Source organism: Cyprinus carpio, chromosome A3 (assembly GCF_018340385.1).
Source record: "Cyprinus carpio isolate SPL01 chromosome A3, ASM1834038v1, whole genome shotgun sequence".
In the NCBI taxonomy this organism is placed as follows: Eukaryota; Metazoa; Chordata; class Actinopteri; order Cypriniformes; family Cyprinidae; genus Cyprinus; species Cyprinus carpio.
In genome coordinates, this window is record NC_056574.1 from 32,148,924 (window position 1) to 32,164,178 (window position 15,255).

The 15,255-nt window shown below is 38.2% G+C and overlaps 1 protein-coding gene across 2 annotated transcripts in view; it reads right to left on the bottom strand.

Moving 5' to 3' along the window:
• Window positions 1–15,255, bottom strand: part of LOC109096494 (probable helicase with zinc finger domain) — a 49,240-nt gene that overhangs the window by 4,736 nt on the left and 29,249 nt on the right. For both annotated transcript variants that reach the window (XM_042730470.1, XM_042730461.1), the window contains exons 22-27: window positions 12,926–13,130; window positions 8,722–8,773; window positions 6,521–6,699; window positions 6,128–6,335; window positions 5,511–5,593; window positions 4,820–5,273 (exon numbers count right to left, since the gene is read on the bottom strand). In XM_042730470.1, the coding sequence (XP_042586404.1) occupies window positions 4,820–5,273; window positions 5,511–5,593; window positions 6,128–6,335; window positions 6,521–6,699; window positions 8,722–8,773; window positions 12,926–13,130 (1,181 nt within the window). The remainder of the gene's footprint in view (window positions 1–4,819; window positions 5,274–5,510; window positions 5,594–6,127; window positions 6,336–6,520; window positions 6,700–8,721; window positions 8,774–12,925; window positions 13,131–15,255) is intronic.

Here is a 15,255-nt window from a genome sequence, read left to right on the forward strand (position 1 = left end):
CTGAATCAAACATAATCCTTACCATAAACTTATATTAAGAACATGATAATTAACATTACCAAGAACTTAATTGACAGCTTAAAGCAAAGCGTAACCATTAATCACCATGCCAATACATTTTTATGGCATTGTTAAGTTGTCCTGAGTGTCGTATTTTAATCATGATCTCGATTGCTACTTCTCTTGATTAATTAAGTATAATTATCTGAGATATTGGCCTTCTGGTTATTTATTCTTAAATGTTTTTACTCACTTGATTTTTTTAAGTTATTTTGTATTGTTAATATAATTTGGAATTATTAATGGAATACATTTTTAGCACTGTTTTTTGAAAAAAGTACTTAATGTATTACCATTTATAAATGTACAGTGTGCGTCAACAAATAATAAATCAGTAAATAGATGAGGTAAAATAAATGCTGGGTATGAGATGATGTTCTCTTGATTTGTGCGTAAATTGAAGTTTAATAATTCTAATAAAATGTAAAAAGACATTTCTCAAAAGAAAACAATCGTGATTAATAACCACAATTATAAATGTGCAGCCCTGCATTCTAGGGTGTTTGTCTGGCATTCTGACTGGTTTTATGCGTGATGTTGCACGGTTGATAGGTGTTCTGGGGGTTCATGGTGCGTTACTACATGGTTGAGTTTTGAGTGAGTTGCTAGTGTTTTCTGTGTGGCTGATTCAGACTCAGTTCAAAGACTCAGAGAGACTGTTTCACTTTAAAAACTTGCATTTTCTTATGCCAAAAAAATAAATAATACAGTCTAACTTGGTGTGAAAAGGCTTTTACACCATCAAATTCAAACCCTTAGGCACAATACTGTGGAATTTATGAGAAGCTTGAAAGACTGGAACTTGAACTAAACTTACAACTGTCAAAGAAAATTCCAAACTGCGATACAGAAAGCAGCCGGAACAGACACTACGGAACAATACATCAAAGACAATGTCTGAAGCATTCTGATCCATGCATATACATACAAGGTTTCTGCAGGCATTATCAAATCTAATTTAATGTTTTTTTAATGCATTTTTTTTTTCTTTAATGCCATACACAACCCATATATATCACACACACACATTCCCGGTCAAATGTTTTTTTTTGTTTTTTTTTTGAAACAAGTCTCTTCTGCTCATAAGTAAATTAATATTGTGATATATTATTTCAATTTAAAATAACTGTTTCCTATTTTAATATTTTGTAAAATATAATTTTTTCCTGTGATGTCAAAGTTGAATTTCAAAGTCTTTAGTGTCACATAATCCTTCAGAAATCATTCTAATATGATGATTTGCTGCTCTGCTTTTGATCAATTTAATTTGCCCCTGTTGAATAAAAGCATTTATTAAAAAAAAAAAAAAAGTATCTTTTTTTGGTAACATGGTTTTCACAAAAAAAATATGACAATTGGAATAATGATGCTGAAAATTCAGCTTTCAATCACAGGGACACATTTTCAAATATATTCACAATGTATTATTTAAATTGAATTATTACTTCGCAATGTTACTGTTTTTATTGTATTTTTGATCAAATAAATGCAGCCTTGGTAAAAGACTTTTCAAAAACATCTTAATGATCCCATAATTTTTTTTACCATTTAAATGTTTTAAAGTAACCATTCAATTTGACTATGATGCAGTGATGATAATGTTGGATATTTGAAATTAAATCTACATAATTTAAATAAATTTTATCATTCTGAACTGAATTAGAAATGGATCAGCAGACAACTTAAAATGCCAAAATACATTTGCAGATATTTCAAAATTGATTTAACAAACTACCAATAGATGTTGAATGCTAGACATACTGAAAAATCAGGCCATGACCGGAAAAAGCTTAGCGTTTTAAATAATTTGTAATATACAAATATGAAAGGTTAGAAAAAATGCAATGATACTTTCAAATAGGAGAGTAAACCGCCAGTAGATGGCAACAAGTGACTGAGTTCATAAGTGAGCATTTGAGTCATTAGTTCAACCGATTCATTCAGACGGCTGATTCAATCAAGAATGAAGCAAGTGCCTGTCTTTATGAATGGACCACCGAATCACTGACTCAAATGAATTATTGAATAGCGCTAATCATTCAGTAAGAAAACACCGCTGTGTGTTGCTCTGAGATGCGTGACTGTTCTGCTGTGATCTTTTTTTAACCATTTTAAGATGTTTTCTATTCAAAAATGTAAGTCACTTAATTTTAACTACTCATTTTTGAATGAATAAAATCAGTGTCAAATCTGCAATCGTGCTGCTATTTGGGAAACAGCACTCTATTGGTCATCTCATGTTGATTAACTGCACTATATAATGTTATAAATGTAATTTTTTTTATCATAGTATGTTTTATGAGAGTGTTTGTCTGTGCTGTTGTGCTCATTTGTTTTGATTTCTCACACACACATAGGCTGTGCGCGCCTCAACTTTTACTGTCAAACATTATTCATTATCAATCATCAATAGGGATGTAACGAATCACTCAACTCATGATGCGATACGATTCACGATACTGATCTCATGATACAATTTTCTTACGATTTATTTTAACAAAATTAGATTCAAGACAAATTATTAATAAAAAGGTGTCCTTTTATTATTTCTCAGACAAAATGCTGCACATTTATTTGTGAAATTTAAATGTCAAATAACAAAATCCCAAATCTAATCAAATAAGATCAAATTAGAGGCAACCACTATCATTAGAAATTTTTTAACAAAAACGTAATGCACTTACATTATATAATTTAAACAAAACAAAATTAGGGATGCACCGAATATTCGGCCACCGAAAATTTTCGGCCGAAATGTTGTGATGACGCAAACAGAAACCGTGACCTGCACGTGCACCTGCATAGCGCAGACCACGAGCTCCCCGCGACATTCACTTCTAACCAGTGGGTCTTAATAGAGAACATTCTCTCTCTTCTTGCCCCCTTTGAACTCCTCTGATGCACTGTAGCGGACGTTATTCCTTTAATCGCAACACTAAAGCGTCTCCTAAGCAAAGAGGTTGAGACGGACCACGGAGTGAAAACAAAGAAACGTACACTGTTTAAGTCTGTCAGCACACGTTTCAATAAGATCTATTCGGATCCTCTGCACTTCGTCGTGACTGTACTTTATCTGCCTTATAAAGACCATTACTTGGATGCGGAAATAAAGCAGCGCGCACGAGAAATGATCCAGGCCGCGATGGATGCGGAGAACCCGCGTGGAGATGGAGAAGCGCACGGAGTATTGCATGGAGAAGGAGATCAGAGTGCAGAAAAAAAGACTCGTCTCTCTGCACCCTCGTTGTCTGATATGTTCAGTGAAATCCTGCAAGAAAGTGCCTCAAATAATAATAATACGTAGGCTATTATGTTCTTAGGCTACTATATATGTGACTATCAGATTGTAGCCATATTTCTGCTAGAAATGTTTTTTTAATTTGATATAAATGTTTATTTATGCCCTGGCCCTATTTAAATACACTCTCTCAAATCTTTCTCAAATGTCAGGCAGATGACAAGCTCAACCACTCAACAGATAGTTGGATATCTGTCTGAAGCCCTCATCCCCAGAAGTGATAACCCTCTTGCCTACTGGAGAAGTAATGCACTTTCTTGTAGTAGTCCTACAGATGAAAATTTCAAATGCACTTGACCTAAATGCACTTTGTTTTTATGAGAGAGAAATTTAATTTTAAAAACCTTTCTGCAGGCCAGTAGGCCTGTACATTATTTTTCAATGTACACATTAGTGGGGTCAAGTTAAACATTTTAGTTTGAATTTTATTTTATACTGTGCATTGTTGGCAAATGTGCTAAATAAATATTTGCATAATTTGTAATTGATTTATTCTTTGAAACTTTAATATTAATTTATGCAATTGCAATGCCTTGATTTTAGTAAAGTTAGTACACAGTCATAGCCATAAATGCAATGGTACTAATAATTGGCATAATTTCTTTCGGTGTTTCGGTTTTCGGCCTTGGTTTCCTCTTTTTGCGGTTTTCGGTTTCCTACAATAAATATCATTCCGCATCAAACATAATTAGATTGTATCATTTGAAATTTTTAAACAAAAACGGAATGCTCTGACTTTAGTTTTGGTAAACTATACTACATAAACATCTGCATGAAACAGAAACAGCAGACGGACTGAATGAGATGCAGATTCACTCTCTGACAGCAGGTGGCGCTTATGGAACAGCAGCGATACAGCATTTCCTTGGTTACCGCTGTAAACAAAGCAGCGCAGCGCTTATGAACGCTGTTTTAATATGCATTATATGAAGGTAAGTGGAAAGAAAATACCATCTAAACTTTTCTAAAGACAGTTCCCCTCACAGATACATTCATATAAACACTTACTCCCAACTGTATGGCGATTCATTTAACATCTTACCCATTTGAATCATCACATATTTGTATGGATTTTCAACTGGCTCGCGGTGCATCATTACATTCCTAATCATCATTTACACTGAATAAAATAAAATTAGAGTCACTCTCACCGAAACTGCACTTCCCCATTTCTTTCAGACTTTACGAAATTTACATTCTCTGCTCTTAGTTTTACTTCTCCATGTCCAAACACCCAGCGTTATGGCAATATTGCACCGGCCAGAGGAAATGACCAAACTAGTTCCATGTTTGTATCACACCAATGTACATATTTTGCGACAGCAAATTAAGAAGTTATTATGTAGGCTATATTCAAAATAAACTGGTAATATTATATTTCTTCAGAACCATCAAAAAATTTAAATGTCTGTAGGAATAAAATTTAAGGCCTTTTAATGTCTTTATTGCTTTTGTACATACCCAGAGTATCGCCCAACAGAGAGTCCAAACTCTCTTCTCCAAAGCTGTTGAGGCGCAAGGGCTGCTGGTGCATCTGTAGGGGAAGGCCTCTCACCACACCCTTCAGATCCTCAGGCACCCCACCTGGACCCGTTCCCATCGAGCCCTCCCCACCCTCCAGGACCGGAGACTGCAGCCCGCGGTGCGCCATTGGAGGTCCACTGAAGAACGAAGGGGGGAAGGAGGAGGCCTGAGGGTGGATGGGGGCCTGCATTCGGAGGGGAGGTCGGGATAGTCCGTACTGCTGTGGAAACTGGCTGTTCCCGTGGTGAGGGGGGAAACCGGGATGCGGGGGGCCCAGGTGGAAGTTGAGGGCCCTCTGGGCCTGTGGGTCTTTGCGTATGAAGCGGCTGCCAGGGAATCCCATGTTGGACTGGGGCTCTGGACTCTTATTCTGCACCGACTCTGGGTCACCCTGTGGGGAGAAGAAAGTACAATCATTACGGACATGTGACGCTAATGGAGGGTGTAAAAGAGTAGGACAACTGAAGTGTTGAAGTGAGCATGCAGGGGATGAGTGAAGATAGATGGTCCATGTTACAAGTGCTCTTGTGGGAAGGCATAGTGGGCGGCTCCTTTGATTTATTTCAGATTAAACTGGGAAGGACATATGATAGATAGATAGAAAAAGAGAACAGCAGATGGATGGTACCTGTTTTTCCTTCAGCTCAGGGGCTTTCCTCTCAGGTGTCAGCAGCCTACAATGCTCCGTTTTCCCATTAATGTCGATTTTCCCTAAAGAATGACAACAAATCAGCACAATACAACCCCAAAAGTCTGAGAGTTCACCAAGTTCAAAAACTTTTACAGTGTAATGTAAGTGAAAGTAAAGGCAAACTATGAACTGTTAGCCAATGCAAACCGGCCTGATGTGAAATACATTATTTTAAAGGAACATTTTAGGTTGGTTTTCATCTACAGTAGCTGTCTATTAAGAAGCAATTTAGTAAGTATACTGAATATTTCACAAAAGCATTTTTGGTAAAATAAGAGCTGCATATTTTATCCTTTAAACCCTGCAGTCCACCTTGACCCATTGAGTTTAACTGCATTATCGCCAGATATTTTTGGCCATTTTACAATTTTTGTAATTCTCTAATAAAACATCCAACTCACTTAAACTAGCCCAAACTACTTTTTTTTTTTTTTTTTTTAAATATACATTTATCAGCATCTGTGCTCTCTGGGATTTAAACCATGACCTTGGTGTTGCTAATGGCACGTATCAGTTGAGCAACCGCTATTGTTAAAATGAAAGTCACTATATACCATTTCCACTGGTCTCTTGAAGTAGTTCTTTCTCAGAGGAAGGCTGCTGGTTCATGCCTAGAGGAGATGGGTGATTGAACCCATACAGCACAGGTGAGGTGCGACTGGCTGCTGGACGCAGGTTGAGGTTGTACGCAGCCATGGCGGCCTGATGACTCATGATGCGAGGATCCATAGCAAAACGGCTCTGGTAGCCAGCCCATGGCAACTGGTGAAGAGAAGGTGAGGGTCATATAAGTGTACATGTTCATGGAAATACATTTAGGGTGGAGAGATAAGGGCCTCCAAAATCAAAGTGACAGTAAAAAGAACATGAGAACAAGCTGAAACATCTAAAAAATGAACAGGTTATGAACCATGTTAAAGAGCAAGAGAAAAAAATACAGAACGTACTGGAATTGGCATGGGCATCACCATATTGCCCCCATAGACAGCGGGCACATAGAGGATGCTGGCTGCAGGGTCAATTCTTTGAACAGGGCTTGGTGATTTGCCGGCGGCTGGAGCTCCAGCTCCTGGTGGAGTAAAGGCCTGAATCGGGTTTCCCATCAACACAGCAGCACTTGGCTGAACTGAAGATACAAACACCAACCAAAACTGAGACTATAGGAATGAAAGGCTATATCATGCTTTGCAATATTACATTAATACTCTTGGATGGTAAAGCAGTAGAACCTGAATCATTTCTGACTATTGCTCTTTTGTTCATTAATCAAACCGTATCAGCTTTATTACAGAGCAATGTATCGTATCGGGATGAAGAAGGTGAAATCCAACAATTGGCAGCTAGACATTTAGCAAACACATTCATCCAAAGCAACCTGGAGAACACTAATGATTAAATAAAATTTCTAGCCATTTTTCCACCAATTCATACATTTGCTAGACCCTTAACCCAAATGAATGTTTTCCCCTGTTAACAAGAAATCAAATGTGTGATAATGAAAAAATGGCTCTTTTGGTTAGAAGTGTTTATCTGTTGGCAAAACCAAATGTCTTGGCAAAAAATACCTGCACATGTGTGATCAATAGTTTTATTAAAACTCTTCGCCAAGTGTCATTTATGCACCGATTTAATTATAATCTCTACTCTCCATCTGTCTATCACATCAATTTTTTAGCACTCATATTTGATAAGAGATGAATGTACAGTATTCACATAAAACCATTCATTGTGTGCACTTCCAGGATAACTTTGTAAAAGGGGTTCAAATGAATCAGATCCAAGACACTATTTATTGGTGGATCTCACAAGATCCATTTAAGAACATGTACAGGTGAAAAAAAAGAATTCATAAAAACAATAAATTAATATATAATATATATATATATATATATTGCATAAGGACATTTACTTCATAATTATCATACGTCGAAGTAATAAATAAAATAAAATAATACAAATAACACTCCATTAAATTGAAAATAGACTTTAGGGTGGAGTATAACCTGAACATGTTCTTGATGTCTCATGCGATTCACCCAATACTGATTCGTGTGCAGTTCCTTTGTGCACATCCTGGTTTTCCAAAAAACCTTTCGCTCAATAAGACAAAGCTCTGATCTAAAAGCTATAGTGTGAAAATGCACCCTGATACACGCTAATCTTCAACAATTTCGGGGTCATCCCTGCTTCAGACAGTTTGAAGCCCAACACCCCCAGAATCATTACAACTACAGCCACCCCCGAAATGTCCTCATGAGCGCTCAACAGCACACACCTGGCCCAAGTCATTTGCCCAGACACATGGCAATCCAAGGAAGTAATTCAGGGAGAATTGGCGCTGCTGCCACACATTATCGGCGGGATCGTGTTTTGATTGGGCGAGAAGTGAGGCTGGAAGGAAGTTGGATCCACTTGACTGATCTCGTCTCTCTCGGACTCCTTTATGCTCTCGCTCTCCGTCCGCTCTTTCTGCCTCGACAATCACTCGAGCGGCACTCCACAAACTAATGACCTCAATTTGTTCTGACAGCACTGTCACATCACACCAATAATATCCTCAAACTCTCCAATCAGAGGTCAAAGGCTGTGAAAACATCTCCTACATGAGGGGCTAATGCAGCTTCTGACCTCTCCGTCACATTGTCCACGTAACTGCTCAATATGAATGTAAAGCAGGTAAACTCTGACCACCTCAAGTGGCTATCTATACACAGGTTTAACACTATATTACCTGCTGCCAGCATACCAGTGCCAAGGTATGCAATGTTAAAGTGGAAAATGGTAGAATTGGAAATACAGTACTATGATTGCATGTACAGTACTTGCTACTATTTGCCATAAAAAAAAAAAAACTACACTACTTTGGTGAATTTCAATATGATATGGATTACTACATGTATTCCTTCAATGCTGTCTTCATGAACATTTTGAAACTTGTGTTTTGGGGGACAGAAATCTCTCAGGTTTCATTAAAAACTATTAAGTCATTCATTTGCATTGATGTGATTACGCTATCGTAACAACCTTACGCTGTAGCAATTCAGAGCTAGGAAACACAATGAGAGCACATTCACCCAATTCAGAAAAGCCTGGGTGAAAACGTTCAAACCTTCAAAAAGAACAAGAGGTCAAAGAGTGAGACACTTACCAAAGCCTTCAGGGGGGAAGGGTTCAGTGTGATTGGCCAGCTGTCCTTTTGCCTGTAGAGGAAGAGGAGGGTTTGAGTGAATCAGTGCTAGAGGATGAAGGAGCCTGTGAAGGGAAAGTGAGGGGGGAAGGGGGTCTTACGCATCTAGTGTGCTAACTATAGTCACAGGGTCAGGGGGACGTGCTTCCCCTTTCCTTGGGGAACAGCATCGTTGTGAGGCAGCACTGATTTGTCAAAATGGTTAAAATAGTTTACATGGTCGGGCAAATTGCGTCTGAGATGTTCTTGATACGTTTGTTGGCGAGTTGGCTCCACGTGGGTGGTGTTTCAGTAAAATGAGGGCAGAGGGTGGTTTGAGGAGGCAGTTGGGAGCGCACACAGATGATTTCCAAGAAAAACACAGCACTAACTGCACAGATAATCAGTGGATTGAGTGGAACAAACTCTTGTTCTTGGTGCCTGAATTACAGCACTGCAATGTACAAGGAAAAAAAAACATTGCTTGTATTTTTTTTTTTGTGCCGCCAATGACTTCCGAATCAGAGTCCATTGATGCGATCAGTTGGGAAAGCGTGCCTTTTCAAAACAGATCAATGTGGTTGAGTGCATACAGAATGACATGCTGACAGCATCAATGCGCGATTGAGGCGTTCTGCTGGCCCGAGACCTGGCAGCTCTGGGGTCAGCACGTTTGCGGGAACCACCAATCACGCTATTATTTCAATAGCATGTGATGAGCCACTTTCTGTACAAAGCCTAGGAAATTACAGCACAAAAAAACGGGGACGCACCTGTCAAGTGTTGGATAAAATCTGTGGCGATGTCTATAGTTATCACACTCCAATCAAGATACATCAGAGATTATGTTGTTGTTGTTATGGAGTGGTTGTTATAGTGGTTTTTTGGTAAAGAATTGGGTTTTTGAGTTTTTCCCTCCTTGGTCTGTATGGCAAAAGCTTGTTCTGGACCAAGATTGATATCATTCCTCTTATCGACCTATTAAGTTATTGTTCAAGTTGCTGTGGTGAAATCATTGTTATTGTGTTAAGGATACAAACACTGCGAAAACTGGGTGAGCGGTACGCAAAATCAAAACAAGAATGTATATAATGGGCCAATACCCATATTTTCGGCTTGGCCACTTAAGAGCACATACATGTGACAGGAAGTGCGCAAGATTGTCTCGTATCTGAAAAATGCCAAAGCTCAGTGCCCTGCAAGGACTAGTTCACCCAAAAATTTAAATTGGCTTAAAATTCTCTCACCCTCATCTTCATGGGAACAGATTTGGAGAAATGTAGCATTACAGTGAATGGGTGTCATCAAAATGAAAGTCCAAACAGCTGATAAAAACATCACAATAATTCAAAAGTAACCCACACCACTCCAGTTCATCAATTAATGTCTTGTGAAGTGAAAAGCTGCGTGTATTAAAAAAAAAAAAAAAAAAAAACTAAACAAAAAAATTCCTTTTTTACTTTAAACCACTGCTTATCACTAAAATAGGACTCATTAATCCATAACACTTCCTCCAATGAAAAAGTACATCCCCTGTTGTCTCCCACATCAAAATCCACCTAAATACTTGTTTCGGTTTGAAACAGTTCTTCATCTGTGCATATTTCTCTCTTGATTAATATGAAATGCCTTTTCACTGAAGAAAGCAATATTATGGATAAAAGACCCATATTTTGTCCAGAAGCAATGGTTTGAAGATAAAAAAAAAAACATCTTGATGGATGGGTTTCCTACAAACACACAGATTTTCACTTCACAAGTCATTAACTGATGGACTGGAGTCATGTGGATTATTGTGATTTTTTTTATCAGCTGTTTGGACTCCAAATGTCCCAAACTTTTCACGTTACCACGATTTCCCCCAAGAAACAGTATAACATTTTTAGCAAATGTAAATTTTTAGGTGACCTATTCCTTAGACGCACACTAAATCCACACCATCTATAATATCACTTCAGAGAGGTATTTATGTCTAAGCACATCCCATCATTCATCGCAATAGGAACTCACGAAGCCCATTATCGTGGCATGTCGAGAAAACCTTTCCATATTAAATCAAGTTAAATTAATAAGATATTACATATAATTTGGTAGTAAAATGTTGCACTTTTTTTGGTGTAGAGTAAGCATATTTTATATAAAAAAAATAGTATCTACAAACAAAATCTTAAAAGTATTGTAAATAGGCTTGTGAAACATGACTTCAGCTGGTTTTGTGAGATTCACTAATAAAACATTTAGGACTTTGAAGCCACTAAATCAAGAAGCCAATAAACCTCTATAGCTAGTCCAAATGAAACAGAGGGGGTGAGGAGAAACAGATACAAATTTGAGCTACAGAAAAAAAGGGGAAAGAGGAAGTCTCCTCACTCATCTATTTTGGCATGTTTACCTTCCTCCCCTTAGGGCTGAGTATTGATTGATTAAATTTCCATGACGTTTGAGAAAATATTCATGACCTAATGTTCCATTATTTTACAAGTATACGTGTAGAAGCAATATAAAAATCTATGTTGAAATTTATCATAGTATGCATTGACTTAAATTAATGCCTAGGCTACTTGTTTGCTTTCTATTTGTTTTAATAGTAAGTACAAGCTGCAACTGTGCCAGATGTTACTCCACGCAGAGAACACATCATCACATCACTGAATATTGTTGTGTATTTAGTTAAACTCAGTACCTGAATTTCGTTTAGGAAACCATTTAGGTTTCACAGTATATTCAAGTAACGAAATACACAGAAATGGAATAAACTGTGAATTAAAAACAAATTAATCCTTAAAATTTAATTTACAAAAGTCAAGAGCATTGAGTGAATTTCTCTGTCTTTTGTTGTATGATTAACATTTATGACAGACAGCACAGCTTTATTAGGCTGCTGTCACTTTAAGACTGACTGCACTTATTCAATACACTGATACACAAGAGTCTTCTTTCTTAACTATTTACATTCACTTAAGACAAAATCAACTGTGTTTATGAGGATACTCAACAAATGTAAAAAGAGGTGCTCTACCAACAGAAGAGGAGGTGCAACCAAATATGTTCAGCTCAGCATTTATGAGGATACTCGCCAGGATGGGCATTTTGACATAACTTTGTGCGTATTTGGCCGTTTAAGCTCAAAAAGCTACGAAAAATAACTATATTTGGTACTTGCAAGTTCTTTTCGAGGTGGCTTTGTGCGCGCAAGCTTTGGATGTGACTATGAGCACATAGAAAACCGTCTCTACCGAATGGTTTAAAAATACTTAATTTTTTTTTACAAATTATACAGTTTTGTGATGATGCAACATTGGCCAAACGCGAGCGAAAGTCTCGTATCGCAGCATGCAGCAAATCTCTTGTAGTGCAGACGAGATGCGCTGATGTGAAACCGTTTTGAGAGAGTGAGAGAAAGACGACGGGATACAGCTGAAACACTGTTTTCAAATGACTGGTTTATATGTGATATTCTATCTGGATTTATTTACATCTAATCTACATGCTATGTATATAAAATCTGAAATGTTTGCGGGAATTTCCTGCCTTATAAACCTGAAGGAAAAAGTAAAACTGTATGATATATGCACAATCCTGCACCGAAATTCAGGACCTGATTGTAAATCTATTCTATTATATAGAGGTTTGTGAAATAAATTTCCATGACTTTACCAGGTTTTTCAAGACCGTACGAACCCTGTGATTGGCATATTATTCGTTCTGAGGGTGCGAGAGCTCAACTTGCATTTAGACGGATGCTTTCCACCACTCGCAGAGCCAAACCCTTTTACTAATGTCAGCGGGGGAGAGCGTGCATGACTCCACATCACAGCACATCATAACAAACCCTCCGCCGTGAACGCCACTGACCGTATCCGAGCAGACGCTGTGACTGTCACGTCCTTCTTTCCGTGCACGAGAGATAAACTGAGATGAGATATAAAATTGGTCCATTTAGTAGGAATTTCTTGTATTGTGAGGAGGCCTGAAGGTGCTATTGTGTGCTATTGTATTGTGACATTGTGTGAAATGGAAGAGGAACTTAATAGAATCAAGGGCAGAACAGCTACTTTTCTCATTCAGAAAAACAGTTTATGAGAGTCTGTATTGTTGTTGGTGACTAGTTAAGAGGTTTCTTCAAATCTCTAAGTAATCTGATTATTAGTGTTTGGGATGTTTTGTGCAGGATGAAGACTTGTACCTTGGGTGGGGAGTGCTGGTGCTTGCCAGGACCCTGGGGATGTTGCGAGCGCAGGGCACGAGGGATGAACTCTGGGGCCAGCGGGTTGAGCACGTAGGTCTTTTTCAGCTCCAGGGCCTCCAGCTGGATTTTAATCTGTTCAAAGGTGATGCCGTGGAGACTGTGGTTCTCATGACAGATGGAGATGAAGGTCTCCCAGAACTTTCTGTCAAGGACCAAACAGATGCAGAGATTTTGAGTAAAAACAGCACTCATCACTAAACAGGGCTGATATCTGATGTCCCTCACTATACATGTGCCACCAACACAAAAGAAAACCAAGAAGGCTCAATCTAGAGCAGAAGTTCCCAAACTTTATGCTAGGACCCACCTAGAGATTCTTAAGACCAACATATTTTTTAAAAGCAAAATCTGAATGGAAAAAAGGAATGTAAAGAGCATTTCCTTAAAATCCTACGGCCAAAGCAATTATAAAAGCTGCCTACTGAATTGTGATTGGTATTTTCCCCCTTGATTCTATTTAACGTTTACAAAAGACAGACAGTATTGCTTTGTGTTCACAGCCAGCTAAAAACAAGATATCCCTTATGAAAATTAACTATGGTTTTAATACAAACCCTGGTTACTATAGTTTAACCACTCAATATGCCAAAAAGCCATGGTTACTACGCTTTTACTATAATAAAAGCATGGTTAATTTTCATTAGGGATGCCAAATTTACCCAAAAGCTTCAACATGAATCTTTTGCTGCTGTGTAAGGATCATCCACTTACAATCTAGTGGTAACTGCTGCCGCCTGATTGTTAAACCACAGGCAAAAACATTGAAAGCGTTTGTCCCAAAATCACACATTGACAAAAATAAATTGCTTGACCATAACCTTTCATATTATTCGTGACTAATCAGTACAGCACAATCAAAATCTAAATTAAGCCACATTTCAAGTACCAAAATAATAATCTAAACACAATGCTGCCTGGGACAAAAACACTCTTCATAAACATAAAACACTTCACAACACCAATTGGGCTTTCCAATTCCACAGAAATAGAGAGAAGAGTTTAAGAAAGCATATTGGTTGTTCCTCCAGCTCACACAGTTTTCAGCCTGTGTGTGAAATACAATGTGATTTTTAAACCAGAAATACAGTGCTTTGTTGTGGCGCACAGCTACATGCTTGAAGACTAGCTTGTTGCTTGAGTTAGTCAGAAAACTACTTTCAGCAATTTACTCTGCAATACAGATTTCAATTCTGAGAATCCCCAAGGGGCAAAAACATCTATTATTAATCCAGATGCTGCTCGTATTCAGACTGGAGCTAGTGACTCGGTCAAGAGTGAAAACAATAGAGTCCGTGGACCATTGAACATCAAGTTTATGAGTTATTGAGTCACACAAGCAGGTTAACACGCAACTTCAAAAACCAAATCTGATCTCACGGCTGACTGGTAAAGCCACACTGACACATGGAAGGCAGAAATATGACTGATTCTCCCCCTAATAGCCGTATTTCATATTTGCTGCAGCTTGGAAGGGCTAATTCACAATCCTGACTCCAGTGACATCAATCTCAAACAATCTCAGACCTCCACCGTGACTCAGAGCTGGAGAAACTCGATGCGTCACCGTGTAATTTAGCGGCTGATCTCTCCTGCCTCTGAAAACGGCAGATGGGGGATCTTGTAGCATTTGAAGCTGCAAGAATTTGGGGAGTTTAACTGATACTGCTGCTGGTTTTGGAAGTAACCTACAGTGACAATCTGCTAAACCAGTTATCAGCCAATTTCAATATTAGATTAAAGGCAGGGTAGGTGATTTGGCTGGAAAACATCTACACATCCTGATAGCAATCACTAAGTTAAGTTTTTAAAATGTATTTATATTGTCCGTGGAAGGCGTAGGACCATAAAATGTTTGTACAATCATACTCCTCGGTCTGAGGGCTACTGTCCCAACAGCCTGTCAACGTATTTATTTGCATACCTCCACTATTGCAGACCGAGTGAGAATGGATGGCGTTATTATTGTAATATTATGCGTTTTGTACTGTAATGTTTTCTCACCAGTGAATGAGACATGAGGTAATCTGACAGCGTTGCATTCAGCCCTCCTCCAACGTCGTCTCTCATTGTGTCGCTGGTTAGATAATGTGTGGTGAGGCGTGGCTTTGGAGAGTGATTTGCAGTGAGGGTGGGACCTTATGCTTTCAAAGCTAGATTGCTATTGCTAACCTCTCTGATATCACCTACACTAACTTTAATATGTCAATATCAGTCTGGCTTATATATATATATATATATATATATACATATATATATATATATATATA